The sequence below is a fragment of the Micropterus dolomieu genome, linkage group LG16 (genome assembly GCF_021292245.1).
Source record: "Micropterus dolomieu isolate WLL.071019.BEF.003 ecotype Adirondacks linkage group LG16, ASM2129224v1, whole genome shotgun sequence".
NCBI classification, from domain to species: Eukaryota; Metazoa; Chordata; class Actinopteri; order Centrarchiformes; family Centrarchidae; genus Micropterus; species Micropterus dolomieu.
The window spans coordinates 13,251,879-13,271,842 of record NC_060165.1 but is presented as its reverse complement, the minus strand read 5'-3'; the positions used below and the strand labels follow the sequence as shown (position 1 = coordinate 13,271,842).

General features: G+C 40.4%; 1 protein-coding gene across 1 annotated transcript in view; it reads left to right on the top strand.

Annotated features, from left to right (window-relative positions):
* Positions 1–19,298, top strand: part of adipor2 (adiponectin receptor 2) — a 28,775-nt gene extending 9,477 nt beyond the window's left edge. Inside the window, exons 2-8 of the mRNA XM_046072252.1 lie at positions 4,959–5,219; positions 13,572–13,748; positions 14,748–14,919; positions 15,620–15,806; positions 15,924–16,111; positions 16,674–16,867; positions 17,074–19,298. Of these exons, the coding sequence (XP_045928208.1) occupies positions 5,136–5,219; positions 13,572–13,748; positions 14,748–14,919; positions 15,620–15,806; positions 15,924–16,111; positions 16,674–16,867; positions 17,074–17,202 (1,131 nt within the window). The 5' untranslated portion in view covers positions 4,959–5,135 and the 3' untranslated portion in view covers positions 17,203–19,298. The remainder of the gene's footprint in view (positions 1–4,958; positions 5,220–13,571; positions 13,749–14,747; positions 14,920–15,619; positions 15,807–15,923; positions 16,112–16,673; positions 16,868–17,073) is intronic.
* The last annotated feature ends 666 nt before the right edge of the window (positions 19,299–19,964 follow it).

Here is a 19,964-nt window from a genome sequence, read left to right as displayed (position 1 = left end):
CACTCTTTCCCTTGAGGAGAAAAAAACAGAGAAAAAAATCAATTTCCATTGACATTTCGCTTTGGTTTTCAGTTATTGTTAATTTCTTTCTTTCCTCAGTCTTTTTTCACCTGAGTTCCTGTTGGGTTTGACTGTCGGTTGCCAGGATTGAATTTTGGAGCCACGTTTTCATGACTCTACACAGATAATGACTACTTTGGAATAAAGTCAGCTGTCTTCTGCTTGTGTGTGTGTTGGTGTGTTTGAGAGAAAGTGAGACAGGGGAAGTGAGAGTGAGACAAAGAGAAAGATGGTGACAACGAGCGTGAGGGGAAAGCTGGGCACATGCCTGCTTGGAAAAGTGTACATGAATAAATTGTGTTTACACTGGAGTGTTAGCATGCGAAACTTAGCATGTTAGCATGTATAGATGCCAATAATCTCAAAGTGCAGTTTAAGTTAAAGAATAAATTTGGTCTTTGACTTATAGATGTATCCTTTCATGTCATGAAGTGTTATACTCACTGAAATCTAGACTCAGTGATGCCGTCAAATATAAGGTCTTATGATCATCATAGTTATTATTCATCCTCTGTGACAATGAATGCCTTTTACCAAATTTAATTGCCATCCATCCAATATTTATTGTGTTGGACCAACAGATGGAAAACCAGTGTGGCGTAAATGTGGGTGAAAGATGGTTAAAGATGGTACGTGTCATCACACATCATTACCATTTATACCAGCTCATATGTTACATTATTTACTGGTATACCCAATATAAAGATGACTTATAAATATGCCACATTAGTAAGATATGCTTCTTCAGTTTCTTGCCGAGAGTTAGATGAGAAGATTGATACCACTCTGTTATCTGTCTAGTAAATATGAAGCTGCAGCCGGTTAGCTTCCCTTAGCATATAGACTGGAAACAGAGCTAACAGCTGCCCTGGCTCTGTCTAAAGGTAAGAAAATACCAGCACCTCTAAAGTTCACCAAATAACATGTTTGTATAAACTGCCAATGCCAATTCATTGTTTGAGTCAGTCTTTGAGCTAAGCTAACTGGCTTCTGGCTCTAGCTTCAAATTTACTATTCAGACATAAGAGTGGTGTCAATCCTCCTTTTAAGTATTTAGAAAAATGTATTTGTCCTTTCATGAGCATCACAACAGGCATAAAGATCACAGTAAGAAACTGCCGATGTAAGTGATTTGGATGTCGGAGTGACCTTGTGGTGAGAGAGATTGTTCTTTGAATATAAGGTCACAGGTTTTGATACCCTCAAAAGCCCATTAATGGCCTTCTGGATAACAGTAGTGTCCGCATGAGCCTGTAATTTAGCGGACACCTTCCTGTTTTTAAAGCTAGCGCTTAACCTGAAAGCATTGGGAATCAGTACATCAGACAAAGAACGTGCGTTAACATGCAGCGCAGATAAGATTTGCTATATGACGGTAAACTAAAAAAATCGCACTGGAAAGTACAAAGCCAGAGCTGAAGAATGTTCCCATTATAGCAGCATCAACACAAAAACAGATGACCCAGAGATATCCAGTTTCCTTGGCCTTGTTTTCAAAATTCTTACCTCTCTCAAACCCATCCTATTTCTAAGAGGGCTTAATTTCATGGGTCACATCATTGACATCAATATTTAAAGATCAATATATTGTCATGACATTTGGTAAGGTTTTAAAGTGGACAACTCAAAACATGCTAACATGGCCTGCAAAGCACTTACACACTGTTTTGTCAGCTGTCAAGGACACACACGTTTGCTGGTATTGACCTGCGTTGGTCAAATCAATAGCATCCACAGTTAAAGGACGATAATACATATTGATAACATTGTTGTTGTAGCCTGAGAGCTGGTTCATAATGTCAAGAGGATAAAATATTCAGCATTAAAACAGGAATCCAGTGAGGTTGCTGATATTGGAGAGAATTATTGTAGGGACTTAAATAGGGAACAATCCGGGCTTATACAACAACATTTAAAAGGCTTTTATGAACCAGGAAAATTGTGATCATACTGTTACCCCGCACAAAACATCTTGATGAGTCATTTTACATCCTGTTGTCGACAGACATTATGTGTCAGCTGGTCTCTCAGAACTGAAACTTTGACGTTTGGAGTTGGCACGGACCCTGGGAAGCCCCATTTGGTTTCTGTGTTTGAATCCATTTTTTCTCTTCTTCCGCTATATCTTCTGTTCCATCAGAATGAGCCTGTTTATCTCACTATGGGGTCAGTCTGTTGTGTCTGTTCTGCTACTGTGAGAACCCAGTCTGTCTTATATGTTTTTGACCTCCCCCCTTTGAAAATAACACGACTGTAGAAGACAATCGCTCAAACAGCTACTGTCGCAAATATCCAGAAGAAAATAAAAAATGTCGCACATCTCTCATCCAGTAAACTTTGCTTTAATTACCTCACCAGATATTTTTGGCTATCTCGCCTTCATCAGTGTGGTATCTGAGTTTGTTTCTGGTTTCAGTATCGACAGTGTGAACGCTCTAAAAAAAGTGGAAATTGCAAAGACACTATGAGGTAGTTGCCCATTCCTATGAAACTGTAGGAAACTGAACATTCTTAACACTGTGTGTGTGTGTGTGTGGAGAGTAAGGTGGTCACGTGTGGTCTCTTTAATGCCCCCCCGTCTTCCACTGCTTCCAGACTGTTAATTGACCCACACAGAACAAAACGTCTCAGCTATTTCAATTGTCAGGAGAGCAGTTTGTTCTTGTGTGGCAGTCAGGCCATAAGACCGTTATCTTGGGAATTGACTCTAGTTGCAATAAAAACCTACATCAAAAGTAGTTTATTCCTCTTATTCCCTAGCTAATAAGGGCCCAGCATGAAATCTCACTTCTCATCATAACAGAAAATGAGGGTGCAGTTACTCAAAAAGAGCCTTGATGTAATTTTCAGAAATAGTCGATTGGGGAGAAAGAGGAGGGAGGAATTGGAGATTGATTGGACAACGAGTGTAGTGTAAGTGTTTGATTTCGATTAGGGGGCCTGCCCACAGGCCAGGCATCTCAGTTCAGCTCAAATAGTCTTCTTCCTCATCTTCGCAGCACAGAATAGCGGTACTTTTCTGTTGGTCAATGTCATTAGGTGGTGAAACTGTATTTTTCCAATAGCTCTTGTAATGAGTTTCTCTGCCCTTTTTTTCTTCTGTGTAGTCTTTCGTTTCTTGTCTCTTCACCTTGCCCGTCTCTTTGTTTATAGCGTGGCAATGTTCTTTCACAGCCACAAGCTTTGGTTTGACCGTTTCCCTCTGTAATAATCATCATTCAGTGGAAAAACCACACGTATATGCACTCACAACACACAGCTATTTACAGTGCAACGCTGCTGCCGTTGCCATAGTACGTGCCTATTTGCCAACCTCACATGAAAATCTAACAGGAATGAGGGTTTTCACTTTTACTTTTTGAATACTTTTTTAATTCCACCATTAATAAACACATTTCACTAAATAATTGTAGTAATGCTAATTAGCTAGTATGTTGTGGATTCGTCATAACTCCTCAAAGAGCAGTGTGTTTCCTAATAACATTTAGTTAGTCTTACTTTTAGGACTGCTTAGGGTTGTAGGGCTGTTTAAATTATCATTACAGAGTAGTTGTAGGGATTATATTACTTTGGATCTTTACATTCTCCTTAACCATTATGTGGGTATGTAACTTATATATGTCCATTGTCCACACTAACTAAATATGAAACCATAATCGCTCTGTTTTGGTCTACCAGTCATACTTAGCCAGCATTTGTCACATCCAGAAATTGTGTTGATTGTTTTTTTTACATATTCTGTGTGTGTGTGTACATGTTTACACTACCGTATTACAAATTAATTACATGCTATAGGGTGGATCAACACAGATTCTGCTCAGGTTTGTTTTAAATTAAGTGGTCCAGTGCTTGGGGTCATGTTCACATTGACTTGGCCCCTCTTGAGCGCTGTGTGTGTTTGTTTGAGAGGGTGAGACACACGGAGAGAATCACTATCTCAGCGGGGTAAAATTAATGTGCAGCCGCAGTTATCATCATTTACGGAACATTAACGATTTGGTTTGTGTGAGTGTTTGGAAACAAGCAGCTGTAAAGTCCTGCAGATATGAATGAGTCTAGGTCATGAGCCTGTTTATTCTTATTACACCGTTTCACAAACTGGTATTTGAAAAGAATAGTGTTGTAAAATATTTCCCTGTAAAGCAGAAGTCAAACTGCGTAGAGAAACGGTGAAGTGCATGGAGAAAGATGAAGAAAAGGCGATTGTAAGTTCTCACGATGGGACACATCTACTTCCTGTAGTGTGTGAATATCTTGTTCCTGTCCTTGACACCTCTCGTCTCTAAGCAACTCACAATGACAGCAAGTTGGCAGCTCCTAATTGGCTGACGGTGTTAGTAGATCCAGTATTTTAATGCCTTAATACCACAGGTAACTTCAACGATGACAGAGATAAATAACACCATCTTTATCTCTAATGCAGAACTGCTTTGAATGAATGAACTGCAGTGGGGACATTGATGGATCTGCAGAATAGTTTGTCTTGTAAGGGATTTGAACTTTTATCTACTAGATTGCGTATCTTATTTTTAGTCTGGCCCACACAACATATAAGACTTGTTAATGCTTTGGCTGTGATGTTTACTGTGCTTAATTGCTCAGGATTTAAAGTAAGATTCGACATTTATTGGTTATAATATTGGCACTTGGATTTTTTAATGTTTGGGGAACTGCTGCACAGTATTGTATTATTACTGTTCATGGTTTAATAATGTTTTTTAACAACTCTGATGTCTGGGTACTTTCTTCTGTTTTGTTTTCACTGGATTTTATTACCGTAATTTCAAATTTGAGGATAATCAAAATCATGGAGGCTGACTTTTTTTTTTTCCTTTCCCCCATCTTCTCTTTCTTCCTCACTTTCTACCCCTCTCTCTGGTCCACATGTTCCTGTTTAGTCCAATCAGTCTGGTCTCACCCGGATTTAGTCAACTTGAATCTTATTTCCTTGGAGAGCGGTCCAGCATTTCAAGCTGGACGGAGGAGAGACGACCGGGGCTGAGGGCCCTGCCTTTGTGCTTCGCCACAGAACAAACCTCATTGAAAACACAAAAGACAGCACGCCTGCGGATCCCATGAGTCCCCGGGCGAAAGGAGACACGCTCAACTCAGGTTCAACCAGCCACCTTAGCACCTCAGAGTGCCCCTCACACAATAGGGTGAGTATCCAGCACAGAAACACACCTGTGGCACGGTATGGGTCAACTGGTCACACAGGAGAACTATGAAAACACACACCCTCACATTAATAATTAACTAGATGTTGTTAGCAGGGAAGTATAATGTTCTGTAACTGATGCTGAACGTCAACGTCTTAAACATAAGCTATATACTGGAGTGTTTTTTGTTTTTTTTAATTCCCCAAATTAAAATCTGAGTCAACTTTAACAGTTGCAATGTAAGCGGGGCTTAAAGTTCTCGGTCACTGCGGGTATTCTGGAGCGTTTCCGTTTTAGATTTGAAAATGGATAAGTGGATGTCTATGGAAAGTATTCTTGCACATTTTTTACTTTATTAATAAAAACCTTTGTTTACTCTGTGGCTCAGTGAGGTGTCCACTCAGTAATACTCGTGGCTGTGCTACTTTAAAAAGGCACTGCAATATTGTCATCTTTTGGACTAATTAGGCGGTCTTTTGACAACAGTAGACCTGTTATGCAGCATACATGTGTAGAGGAGGAACAAGCATTGAAAAGTTTGAAAGATATGTGTATTGGATATTCTTTATGGCTTTGAAAGTTGTGCTTCGACTTGGAGACAATTGCCAGACCACGGCTTCCGACTGAGGAAGGGTCAGTAGGTTTGAATCTTTTGAGTTTCATATTGATTTGAAGACATTGTGGTTTAATTACTCGCACACAGCCTGTTTTAGCACCAGTTTCCCTTTGAAGACCTGATATGTTTCCACAGATCAAAAAGTACACTAAACTCAAGAGTTAATTAAACTTTGAAAGATAATCTGACCTCGCTTGGAAAAGGAACGATTTTAAAGTTAACAGATGAAGATTTAAATTTTAGCTTTGCAAGGTTTGGGGACAACATGTGAATGTTTGCTTGTTTGTACTGCAAAGGGGTGTTTGGTTCTACTGGAATTTTCTTAACAGATGAATTATCCTTGAGGGTAAAACATACGTACAAGTATGTAAACATGGAAGAGTCATAAAATGACACATTATCACTTCCAATGAACGGCGCTTCAATGCAAAGCAGAAAGTAAAAAAAAAAGAAACAGTAAAAAGAGCTTGAAATGAATCCCTCAGTCCCAGTTGATCCCAGTTTGCCTATATTTGCTCAGGTGTGACGCAGGTGAAGCATTCTTTAACGAGTTTCTCAGGTTTTCCCAGCAGGTTCTTGGAACTTGACTTTGTACAGTCTGATCATGAGGCAGTTTACCAAGCTTTTCAACCTCCGCCACTTTTACTTATTATCAACACCCACCCCACCTTCGAGGCTTTTTCAAACTCGATGATGAGTCATTCTGTCCTGTAGTAATTAACAGTGCATTTTGAGAGGGTTGGCTCAGCCTCGCCTGATGTTTTTAGCGCCGCGCTTAAGTCGGAAAATGATGTGCATGTTGAACGTGTGCAAGATTCACTGCCTCTAAAAATAGGCCTGTTATGTGGCAAACACAGCCAAAAAATCCCCATGAAGGCAACCTAGCGAACTGATCAGTCGTGCCAGACGCGCGATGTCAGAGGCAGCACTTGTGTTACTTCTGACTGTGGCGTGTGTGTACAGACAAAGCTGGCGGGCTGTCGTTCAGTGTGAAAGGCGATCAGCACAGGGGCCAGTCTGAAACACAATAAGGTGCGTGTGTGCGCATTGTGATTGCTTGTATGTGTAACACAACACTGATACCTGAGAGGCCGCGAGGGGCCCCCTACCCCGACCAGCCAGGGTAGACTGTCTTAACACCCCCACAGGCCGTCGCTTTGACTTTTCATAGTATTCTGGATGGTAGTGCATGTCTGGAAATGTATTTGTGAGTGTGTGTGGTATAGCTTTGGGGTTTGCTTCACACATCCTGTCTGCCATCACCTCTCTGTCTCTTAGTTTGACAGTCTTTTTTTATTTTAAAAGCTGCAGGGATGATTTCTTTTTTCAAACACTGCATTTTTCCTGTTTTTCAGACACTTTTGAACTTGTCCCCATGACATTCTGGTATTTGTGTGTCTTCCTGATCACACCCTACAGCTTCAAAACAATAGCTCTTTAACTGCCAACAATATCAGCCTCATACTTTAATATGAGACATTTGATATGGTAATTTGGTGCTCAGAATGGCTTTAAACAGACGGTACCACTTAAAACTTGTCATAATGATTCCTCTTTTCAGTGCCAAACTTTCAGTGCCATTAAAGTTCAATTGGGTGTCTTTTACAGATTGTTTAATTCAATTTAGGTAATTAAGATTTTAGATGGCAATAGCTGTTAGGCAAAATGGTTTCAATTGAAAGTTTGTGCTAATGCTACTAATGAAATTAGATTTTCAGGAGAGTGGAGAAAAGATCCTGCTGAGAACTAAATATAGGCCATAGAACCCAATAAAGTCTGATTATGTTATCCCGCCCTTTAAAGGAGTTTGTCCATACTTCTGTAGTCAGATGTCCGACAATACCGAGACAACAGATAGTTATCTGTAAACAAGCCCCTCAAACATACTTACTGTACACTCAGATGAATGAGACGGGGTTTTGTCAGCCGACAAAACAAGCTGCGGAAATTTACTACTCACACAAACTTCAGCCACCAATAACAAAACAAGGGAAATACCAATAAACAGTGAACAATGCTTGAGATTTTGGACCTTGAGTCCTCTGCACATCCTCACTTTGTTTTTATTGCTTTCATGCATCGACTCCCAGCCTCAGAGTCGACATTCCGTTTCACTTACTGTACCTGGCGTCTAAGATCACAGTCCTTCAGTCATTGTAGCATTACTATTATCATAATGTTTTAAACCCTCGGAGAAAAATTAACAAAATGATACCTGGATATTTGGGTCCGCTGCTGAGTCTGGCTCCCAATTTTGCTCAGTGGCCGCTCACAGGATTGCAGCGAAAAATTCCCCTGCAGCCCAAAAAGCATTTTTTTCCCCCATAGATCACCGTTATAAAAGAGTAAACTGTTGATGGGACACCTCGAACTGCAAACCAGGACAATTATGACTCTTTCTGTTAAGAAAATTGAATCCATGATTTTATTTTTGTAAAACTTCCCTTGAGCGGGAACTTGCAGGTGGGGCCAGCGGGAGAAACGCTACTGCACATATTCAGAACGCGTACAACGAAAGTTAACCCGAAAGCTAGAAGCTTTTTGGTGTATGCACCAGGTGGGAAATTATTGGAGTGAAGAGGCACCATCTTTGAGTCTGTTATCCAGATCTTGTAATACATCCCTGATCCAATGATGCAAGAAAGAAACAACAACGTGGCTTTAAAAAAACGAAGATCCTTGATTTAAGCCCTCAAACTATTTGAAAATCTGTTGCCATACTAATGCAGATTTTTCATGCACTCCTCATGGTCAGGGGCGAGAACAGAGAGAACAGTTTGTCTTGTGGCAGCCTGAGCACAGTGTCGTTTTTTTAGAGTCTGGCATGAGCGTGCGTTTGGAACATACTGTCTGTTTTTGAGGGTTTGGCGTCTTGTCCGAATTGTTACGGCCCCGAGAGAGCACTCTGCATGTGTGATTCACATGTCGAAGCTCTCCATCTGCGCTGTGCAGGGGTTACAGTGTATAAGGGTGAGGTCTTGCCTCTTTAGTCCAGCTCTAAGTCCAGACTCTGCTGTCATTGGTCCATAGGGTTTCAGCTGTATTCCTGTTGTCTGGCAGCCGTTTCCTTGATCCTGCCCTCTCCTAAACTGCCATCATGTGTCTTTGTTTACATTGAGTCTAAAGTTCCATGTTTCACTGGAAGACGGAGCTTTTCCCTCAAATGTTTCCCCTCCCTCCTCACTTCTCAGTCATATCTTCTAACGTATCTTCTTCTAACTAATTTAGAGCCTCACACAACACATACACACTGCATTTCAGTCTTTAGTCAGGTGAAAAGTCATTAGCCGGGTCTACATGCAGAATGTTTAATGAGTCTGTGGGGAGCTGGATATGGTTTTTTTGTTTAAGTGTGTGAGACAGTGGGAGAGATTGGTCTTTAGGGGCTCATTTATCACTGAGCAGACCGGCGTCTCGAGGGATTTCCTCGCTCCCTTCTTGTTCTCCTGTCTGTTTATCATTCGAGATGAGCTGCTTAGCTTGCGCTTATGTGTTTGCGTTTGAAGTCTCTGTGGCGTTGTTGTTGTTCTTGCCTTTGTCCTTCAAACACACGCTTCGTGTATGATTTTTGTGGGTGCTTTATCCATCATCTGGCTTTCCAACTGTAGTTGTTGTGTCACGCTAAATCTTTACTGTATATTCATTAAAACCAGATCAGAATGACGGTGCTGAAAAAGGTCTAAAAACAAAATTCACAAGTCACTTACAAAACATGTACTCTAATACTGGAGAGGTCAGAATAAATATTAATGAAATAAGCTTTTGAGACACCTTAAACACATGAAAATTGAACAAACATTCCCATGTTGATCATCTTTAGATTGTTTTTAAAGTTTTTAACCATCATGAACTGGTTTTTATAACTAATATCCTTTTTTTTTCTCTCTCTCAGTCCTTGTGAAGCACTGTGAGCTGCATTCTGTACTATAAAAGTTGCTTCACACATAAATATTATTTTAACTGTGCACAAGAATATTTCAGGGTTTTGTAAATTTGGTAAATTAACACTCGAAAAATATCATTAGTATGTATGAACTTTTTATTCCACAGAAGATAAACAACATTCAATCTTCCTTTACCTACACACTGACATGAGGACAGATAAAACGGATTTATTAAAATAACTGGATCATCTAATTGTGGTGTCAAAACACAGGATGTAAATGCCATGCACCAATAAGGCTGGACTGTTTGTTGGACAAAATTAACTTTTTTCACTTTTGGGAATTTAATAGACCAAACAATTAACTGAGCAAATGACTGTCAGTAGTAGTCATTGGTTGCAGACCTAGTTGTCTACATCGTTTCTCCGAATGTCCCCTTATTTTTCAGCAGTCAGTGGTAGATTTGAGTATGATGTAGGTTATTAAAGTCATTACAGCCATAAAGGTTCACAAGCCCAAAGCAGAAATGGACAGTGTGAGATTAGTAAGTATACTTAGTAAGATTCCTCCAAACTGCCCCTAAACCAAATGTTTATTTTGGTAGACAAGCTACTGTTTTAACAGGTTGAAGATGTTATCACATCTTTTAAATCAATTTCCGGAGCTATAAATATTTCCCTTTTGGCATTTCCTAGGAAATTATTTCTCTAAAAATGGGTACAATGGCTAATGTGGCAATTTGTCAGACCGGCCTGGCCTGCGCTGACCTCCAGTTGTTGTAGTCATACATGGTGAGCTGTTCGGTGAGCTTTCAGAGCCGAGGAAGAGGATCATATCTTTAACCACACACACACACACACACACACACATACACATACACATACACACACACACACACACACACACACACCTTGGACGAATGCAATATGTCTGCCACACGTGACTCAACGTCAGTCAGGAACCAATCATTAAGATGGAGGTGACAGAGTCAAATTTCGCTCTGTGTGTGTGTGTGTGTGTTGAGGGTCTGAATGGAAGCCCATTAGCTTGTTAGGGATAGCCCACATTTCCAAGAACCTTAACCTATTTCTCTCTTACAGCCCTCCTGTCCTTGTTATTAGGTTACTGAGCAGTTGACAGCCAAACCCTCTGCATCACCTGCTGCTAAACCTCAACACTGCAGCTTTCACTGCCTGGATTGAGTTTAGTGCAGGAGAACAGATGTTTCACAGGAGAAAAGCTGTTCCTTCTCCGTCTCTCCAGCTGGCCACCGGTCATTTCCTCTTTTTGTGAGGTAATGAAGGCACCAGCTTTTGACAACGAAGATGAACATGTGGAATTAGATAAAGAACACAATATCTCTGGGTCTGTTGCATCGATTTTTATCATTCCTTTACACCCAAGAATGTAATTAGGCCTTGGTTATGTGATAACATTGTGAGTCAGAGAAAGAGGCAAGCACACAACCTCACAGAGTGACCTAACAGCTGAAGTGGTTCAGTACAAAGGTGGTTTCTGGATCATAAATCACTTAAACGTGCAGGTTGTAGGCTAAATGCTTCCCATCCATCTCCACCTCTCTCTTTATCTACGTTGATGTCTTCTTCGTAATGTATGTGTTAATGAATGACACACTGTCCCCTATTCCAGTCTGTCCTGAAAGTATTTACTATTACAGTGCTGTAGATGCCCTGTATGCATTGTGTGAAATGGCAGTGGGGATGTTATGTGTCTGGTGTGTAGGGCTGAACGATTTAAAAGAACATCTAATTGAGATTATTTTGACTGATATTGTAATGGCGAAATGATTTGCGATAGTAGCAGGAATGATGCTTTTTACATAATCATTCTCATTTTCACTGAAAAACATATCAAAATGAATTCTGGTGTGGTTTTTGTGGGGATCTGTACCAAACAAAGATGTGTTCTCAAGTCTCTAGAACATTATGTGTAGGCCAGGACATCTCTGCAACATGACAGTATTTAATTTAACATTGTATTTTGACACGTCACCTTTAACAAATATCGTGCCATATTGTGATTTTGATAAAATTTTGATTAATTGTTCCAGATACCCCCTGCACACATAGTATACTCCATCACTGGCGCGCACACACACACACACACACACACAAGAATGTGGTTTTACAGTTGCTCACCGTCTGGTGTGATTGAAACTGTGTGTGTGTACCTCTCTTACTATACACAGCAGCGGACTGAGATTCGTCCTCATAGATGATTAAGCGCAATCTACTCATCATTCACTCACATAAACATGGGCAGATGTAAGACCAACAAAGTCAGACTTTAGGAATCTGAAAGTGTTGACTGTCTACAGACTTTGACAATGTGAGAAACGTAAACGTCTAAGAGGCATCATGGTCAATACACACACTCGCACAAAGGAGGGACCATGCAGTCGGACTGTATTTTGCTGGTGGGTCTTTAAAAATGGGTTAGTCATGCATTATATATACAACAGGACATCTCTCTCTTTCTGCAGTTTTCTTGTTCTCTTGTCTATATCTGTCTCGCTGCACATCTTTTCTAATCACTTCCTTTCAGCTGAACACGGCGTGTGTGTGTTCGGTGAAGATTGCGTGTCTATGTTGGCATTTTAAAGAAATACATCTTTTGTGTTTACGTGCGTTTTTTTTTGTATGCCAGCACATTATCACTTTTATCCACCTGGATCCACACAGCATCACTGTGTGTGTGTGTGTGTCAGTTATGATGGATGACTGTATTTATCACAAAGCACTAGCCCTATTAATTCTGTGTCTGGCTCCCCAGCTTTAACTGCTATTGTGTTCGATTGAATTCCCACTGTCTTGTTGAAGATTAGACAAACTCTGTCGACATCTGTTCAATCAAACATTGGCTCTTTTTTCCTAAAAATGTACTGTGTTTAAATTATTTTTTTGCTTGTTTTAATTCATAATTATATATTAAGACAAGAAACACAAATCCTAGTGTTGTGATCACTATTAATTCACTTCTCAGTCTGTGTCTGCAGGCACACTCCCCTTCTGCTCCTCTTTAAACGTTTAACATTTAATTTTTTTTACTTGTTTATGTTTATATAGACTCTTTAAGACAGCCCAGTTCAGAGTTCACTAGATAAATCTGAGAGGTCATGAGATGATTAATGTGATGGGTTTGGCTATTTTCTATAATCATTGGTATTTTCTTGTGAAATACTGGTTAGGTTGCTAAATTAGTTATAAACTACACAAAGTCGCTCATAGGTTAATACATATTAAACCTATTACAGGGGGTCATGATGAACCACCGCTTTAAGACATTTTTATATGGTCTCTGTAATTATTTTAATTTGTGAAGTGTGAGAAGATTGGTTGATGTGGGAAAACGTGCGCACCCTGAAGGCAGTTCAATAATCACACCTTGCAGCATACACGCCGTTACAGTGACAGTATCTTCGATGTAATTAATCCTGAAGCTGAAAGATCTCCCTTTTCACTACACATACAAATACAGACACAACTAAACAACAACACAACATAAATGTCCTCAACAGGACACAAGAGCAACATGACTTATGGCCGTCATATTCCACCTGTTGAATCCGCGTTTGTTTGTCGCACATGGGATCCATAATGTCAGACACATTTCTGAAGTGGGTATCACTTACTTGTGGCAAAATCAATTTGATCAAATAAAGATCACCTCCTCAATCACACTTCGCTTCTTTCATCTAATTAAGCTGACATGCCCCAAGTAATTAAACCTAAATATTATTTTACCTCTTTGTTTGAACAAGAGAAAAGGTGTCATTAAACAACCTGTCCTCTAAAAATCCCTCCATCCTAACTATGTTTCTTTTCTTTCCAGAGTGTCCCAGAGTGCTACGAGGAGAAAAGAATAAATGAAGAGGATGACAGAAGAAGAGAAGAAGAAGAGGAGGAGGAGAAGGAGGATGAGAAGAGCAGTGATGAAGGTTTCATGGGAATGACTCCGCTGCTGCAGGCTCACCATGCCATGGAGAGGATGGAGGAGTTTGTACACAAGGTAACACGCACGCACACACGCACGCACGCACGCGCGCGCGCGCGCGTGTATTAGGTTATGGTTAAAATGTTTTCATGCGTTTCTGCTGCATTTTGCCCCTCATCTTATCTACACAGACGTTTCGGAGCCGCCCCACCTTTAATTCCTCCGCCACCGCTAAATTTGTTAATCTTCTAGAGCCATGTTTGTTTTACCGAGGCAGTTTTACATCAGGACTCAATAAAACCACATAATAAAAAGACACCATTAAAACCATAAAAACTGAGCTTTTTGTGTCCTGAGCAAACTTCATATGCTTGGGTTTTATTTTTTTATGTTCTACTTTATCTCTTAAGCTGAACGTGTTTCATGAGCCACAATCCAAACTGGAAAATATCCAAAATACATGGCAGAAATCAAGCCGTTTTCTGCTGATAAGTGTAGATTGAGAGTGAGCGTGGAAAAGTAAGCACATTCTTGGTTTCTTCCATTTACTTTGCCAGAAACCTTTTTTTATTTTTTTAAATGAAAATGTAGGCCGATAAAGAGTTAGGAGTGTCTGTTTGTAAGACAACACTGCTGGACCACTATGAGCTGAGTGCACCAGCTAGGACTAATATTCTCAAACACACAGAAACACAGTCAGCTGAATTACAACCAACATGTTGTAAATTAGGCAAATTAATCACAGGAGAGAAACTCTCTCTCTCCGGTCTCTCCATCAGGGCTGTTTGCCATAACTTCAGTCTATTTATTTACATCACTTGACCCCAATACTGTTCATTTGACACCGACACCTACATTACACACACTCGTGATCACATACTGTACTCCCATCTTACACACAAACACTCATCCCGTTTCAAGGAAATGCAGTAAACAACCAGCTGCTTCTCATAAAGGACATTTGAATTTGATTAACGTCTTCCATCCATTCCCAGCCTTCAGGTTGTTTTTATTTCTAAACTTAAATGTGATGTTTTTGTCCTTTTTTTTTAAAAATTTTTATTAACCAACCAGGTGTGGGAGGGCCGGTGGCGTGTCATACCTCACGACGTGCTCCCCGATTGGCTGAAGGACAACGACTTCCTGCTTCACGGCCACAGGCCACCAATGCCTTCTTTTCGCGCCTGCTTCAGGAGCATCTTCAGAATCCACACAGAGACGGGAAACATCTGGACACATCTGCTAGGTAGTACATACACAAACAGATGCTCTTATAACCCTGATTTTAACAAACATTCGTGCCTTATATCCTACTTTTTAAAGGGACTTTAAAACTCACTTCACTTTTTTGTTCCTGTAATCTGTTTCTTCACTTGTTCTTGTTTTTATCCTTTAGTTAATCTTCATTTAAACCAGATAGGTTTGACAGCAAAATCTTATGTAAACTGTCACGCGCGCACGCAGCAAAACCAGGCTGTTTAGCTTTTATAAGCATTGCCATGTCAAGAGCTGCAGGTTTGTGTAAGAAACAAACAGTTCCTCAAATTCCAGTGCGTTTATTTTGGGCGAGCACCTTCGAATGAGTTGGATTTGTGTTGAACCACATGGTTTTCTCTTTTGTGGCAGCTGGGGAGCCAGTTAAGTGTCTTCTGTTTTAGAAACAACTGTCTGAGTTTCTGCTCCCCCCTGGTGCTTAAACAGAGATTCTGCACCTAAATGACTTGGGTGAGATTGTGTTAACAGTGAATACTATTGCTGCTGTTTATCTTATTTTGGTCTGTTCCTCAGCATTTAAAATTTTCATTAATTAGTCCTAGGTGATGTTAAACTGAATACATGGTGACTTATTTCATTCTGATTAACTCAGTGGGGGATAGCAGCATTTGTTGGGGAGTTATTTATCTATGATTAATATTTAATTCTCATCCCTCTTCTTCTCCCTGCAGGCTGTTTGTTTTTCCTCTGTCTGGGCCTGATGTACATGTTCAGGCCCAACATGTCGTTCGTGGCCCCGTTCCAGGAGAAGGTTGTGATCGGGATGTTTTTCCTGGGAGCCATCCTTTGCCTCTCCTTCTCCTGGCTCTTCCACACAGTCTACTGCCACTCTGAGGGCGTCTCCAGAGTCTTCTCCAAGTAAGACGCACATTCTGTAAACTCAGATTTCACTATCTGAGATTCTAGAGCAGGAAAAACGTCCCCTTTCTGTGAGCTGTGTCTTTAATCACCTTCTCTTTGTTTCTGTGTGCCCAGGCTGGACTACAGTGGGATCGCCTTCCTGATCATGGGCTCTTTTGTCCCCTGGCTGTACTACTCTTTCTACTGCTCCCCTCAGCCCTGCTTCATCTACCTGATAGTGGTGTGCATACTGGGATTGTCCGCCATCATCGTCTCCCAGTGTGACTTCTTTGCCAAGCCGCAGTACAGAGGAGTCAGAGCAGGTAGAGTGAGATAGTGACATTATTTTGTTCTTTAAAGCTGCTCTAATCAGTATTTTATGTTGGCAATGGATCAAATGACTGTGTGTAATGTGAAGGGGGTCGCCTATAGTGATAAACCCACAAAGTATCTTCACCTTGCTACAGTGAAAATGCTGAACCGCTCTAGTTCTTCCCAGGAAGAACTGGAGCTTTTTGTCATTTTTCAGCACATATTTTTGGTTTTCAGCTCGCTCTAAAACCCCGCTGTACACTTTATGTTCAGCACCATTTGTTTAGACGGACACAGTTAGCAACTAGCTAGCAGCATTTAGCTTCTAAAGATGCACATGTTTCCCTCAGGAGTCGGTGGAGACAAGTAACCAAGCTAAAAGAGAGGGAATATTAGACGTGTATATACACCAAGTAACCAGAAACATGACTCCAAGTAGATTAGTCTTTGTGTCTGTTCTTCATAAAGTGAAAATAAGTCAGTGTTCTGTTAATAGCTTGCTTGCAAAACAATCAGTCAAAGCAGGTTTAGGTATTGACACAATCTCTGTCCATGTCCCTTGTCTGTGTTTAGGAGTGTTTGTGGGGCTGGGTCTGAGCGGCGTGGTTCCCTCCCTGCACTTTGTCATCAGCGAGGGTCTGATCAAAGCCACCACGATGGGCCAGATGGGCTGGCTGCTGCTCATGGCGACGCTCTATATCACCGGAGCGTGTCTGTACGCCGCTCGCATCCCCGAGAGGTTCTTCCCTGGCAAGTGTGACATCTGGGTAAGTGACTAACAAACACACACATGCCACTGATGGTACAAAATATTAAGGGTGTGTTCTCAAAGTAGAAGCTGTTATCCCCTATTTGTTCCCAAAGCAGGGGCTCTTGCCTTTTCACGTTTTCCTATCTTTATGTCACGCCGCTTGTTTCTCACACCCATTTAATGTACTCTTTTTTTTTTTTTCTTCTCTGTCTCTTCCCCTAGTTCCACTCCCACCAGTTGTTCCACATCTTGGTGGTCGCCGGAGCTTTCGTGCATTTCCACGGCGTCTCCAACCTGCAGGAGTTTCGCTACACGGCGGGAGGGGGCTGCGCCGCCGACGGCACGCTGTAATGCAAACACACAGTGACCCACTCGTTCACTGTCACAAATTTTACGGGGAGGCACTGGTTCATATATGCACAGAATTAAACACACAAACACACACATGCTCCTCAAACATGCACACACATGCGCCCCCCCCCCCCCAGACAGCAAACCGAAGTGGCTTGTTTGGTGTGTGTCTGTGTGCGTAATACACAGGATGGCCTCCCAGGGGGCGCTATTAAAACGTACTGATGAGGGTTTTTGTTCTCTTTCTGTGTGTCTGTCAGTCCCCACCTCCTCCGGCTGTGTTGCTTGAAACCACTTCTAAGCTGGTGTGTTTTATAAACCAGTTGATAGACTCTGCTCTTTCCAGGATGTATCTCCATTTCTGTGGGAGGTGGGCGGTGAGACTTTCAAAACCTCTCTCAAATAATCGTACATTTTCTTCTGTGTTGAGTTCTGACATTTAAGAGAGTTTAATGGTTTGATTTGAAAAGGAAGCATAATTGTGGCTTTAAAAAATACATTTTCGGGTGCTTTGTGCTGAATGCTGTTTTCCGAGTCACACTTTAGAGCAAAAAAAGAACTGAGTGGCAAATGTATTTCTTCCTTGATTGTGAAGGTAGCAGGGGGAGATGTTGGGAACTGGGAGGGGGTTAATAGTCACTTTCAAAAGGAAAAAATAAATGAAATAAACCCAACCTTTTCCATGTAAATAAGATTTCTAAATTTTGGGTTATAGATTTGTATGAAACGTAAATGAAAAAAAGACCAAAAAAATATGTTATAATATGATGGCAAGAATAAATAAATGTGTTAGATGATGAATCAATTAAAAATGAGGAGAGGTGCTCTAGCAGTGAGTTGCAATGGAGAGAATAATATACTGCGGTTGGAGGGAAGCGCTTCAAGCGAGGAGGAAATTTAAGGCACAACATCAGAATCTTATCAAACAAATGGCGACATCAAGACTCGCTGGTATTTTGTCCAGAGTCGCTTTTTCTGCCGTTAAAACTTGCATTCTAAACAAGGAGACAGAAGAGTGGCTGTCCTCTACGCAGTTTTTTTTATTATTACTTTTTCACTTTTGTGTTGAACCTTGTGTTTGTTCAAGCATCAGAGAGTCCGAGCACTGATCTCAAAACAGACCTGGGGCCTCATGAGTAGAACTGTCTGTTGCCTGAAACCAAATCTAAAGTCAAAACTATGATCTAAAAAAAAAAAAAAGAATCCTCTTGACATGTAGCCATTTTTCATGTATCTTACTGTAAATTGTCTGATTTATCTCAAAGTAAAACGTCACCAGTATAAGTTTGTTTTCTATGATATGCCCTTAAATGAGTTGTTGAAACACATCATGGATAACTTAGATATATATTTTTTTATAAACAAAGGCCCCAGAGTCTTATATCATTTTGGTACAACTGCAGTATTATTACAGTACAGATGCAGTTCATTGTACTCCTCCTCCTCCGTGACACATGATAAGATTCACCACCACACAGAACAAGGATACTCTGTCTGAAAACATGTTTTTTTTTTTTTTCTGATTGGATTTTGTTTTAATTTATATCCACTGCTGTTTTGGGTATAATAATTATTATTATTATTTTATTACTACTATTACTATTCTTGCAAGCTTTAATTTCCACTCTTTTCCCCCCTATTATTTATCACCTGTTTCTAGCATTTAATCAGAGAAATTGCGAGGTGAGGGCAGAAGTCTCATCTAAAGATTAGAGAAAATTCACTACTTTAAGGACAGATATGGAGACAAGATTAAAACAACGTTTTAAAAATGTTTTCTCGCGATACCAAAATCTCGCACCTGCACAATGGAAACCCTTCTAAAATTGTTTAAAATGTAGGTGTGCCAGTCGGACATCGGATGGCGGCTTTTTTTTTTTCTGAACAGGAAGTTGAATTACCATCGTCTCTTCCAGGCAACCCGCACATTTTTCACTTTTATTTTCTTTCCTGTTTTTATTTGATCTAGTTTATATTAATTTATTTCTCTTGGGGAGTGCATATTGTCTGTTGAAGTTCTGTTCTGATAGGAGTGTTTGATTGCGATAGACCTTTATATCTGCTGTATTGTTCTAATAAAACGTTTTTTGAATCTATCACTTTGTCTTAGTGGTTTGTATGTGCACTAAACCATGAAAATAAGACATTATTTAATATGGTGTGAATCGCCTGTAGCCTACATTGTTCCTCTTATGAGTTAAGTAATGTGCTACATTTTTATTTCTATTACTTCCATTTTTAAAATCAGGCGTCAGCCAAGATGGTTGCTTTAGTATGTATATAAATTACTGGGCCAATTAAATACTTATTTTAAATGTACAGAAGCATTCATATATAATAGGCCCAGTCCAGACGTCTTTAGCAGCTCACAGGTGAAATACATGCAGCCTCAGCCAGTATCAGCACAGATGTACAGCCAGCATCACATACAAGCAGCTCAGACCCTCATGGAACAGTTGCTGCTCCACCACATGACCCAGCAGATTGGCCCCCATGCAGTCTGAACAGACTTCATGATTTTTCTTACCCTAAAGATAAGTCTAGAAGAAGTTTCCATTCGGGCTTTTTACAGAGACCGTTTTAAAGGAGGGAAGACTGTAGTGACTACCATGATGTGGAGATAACTATTTTTATAATCGTTGTTGGATTAGTCTGCGGATTATTTTCTCCAGTAATCAATTGATTCTAAAAATAGTGAGAAATGTTATCACAATTACCCAGAGCCCAAAGTGACTGTAGGAGGATAAAGTGGCATGAAAAGT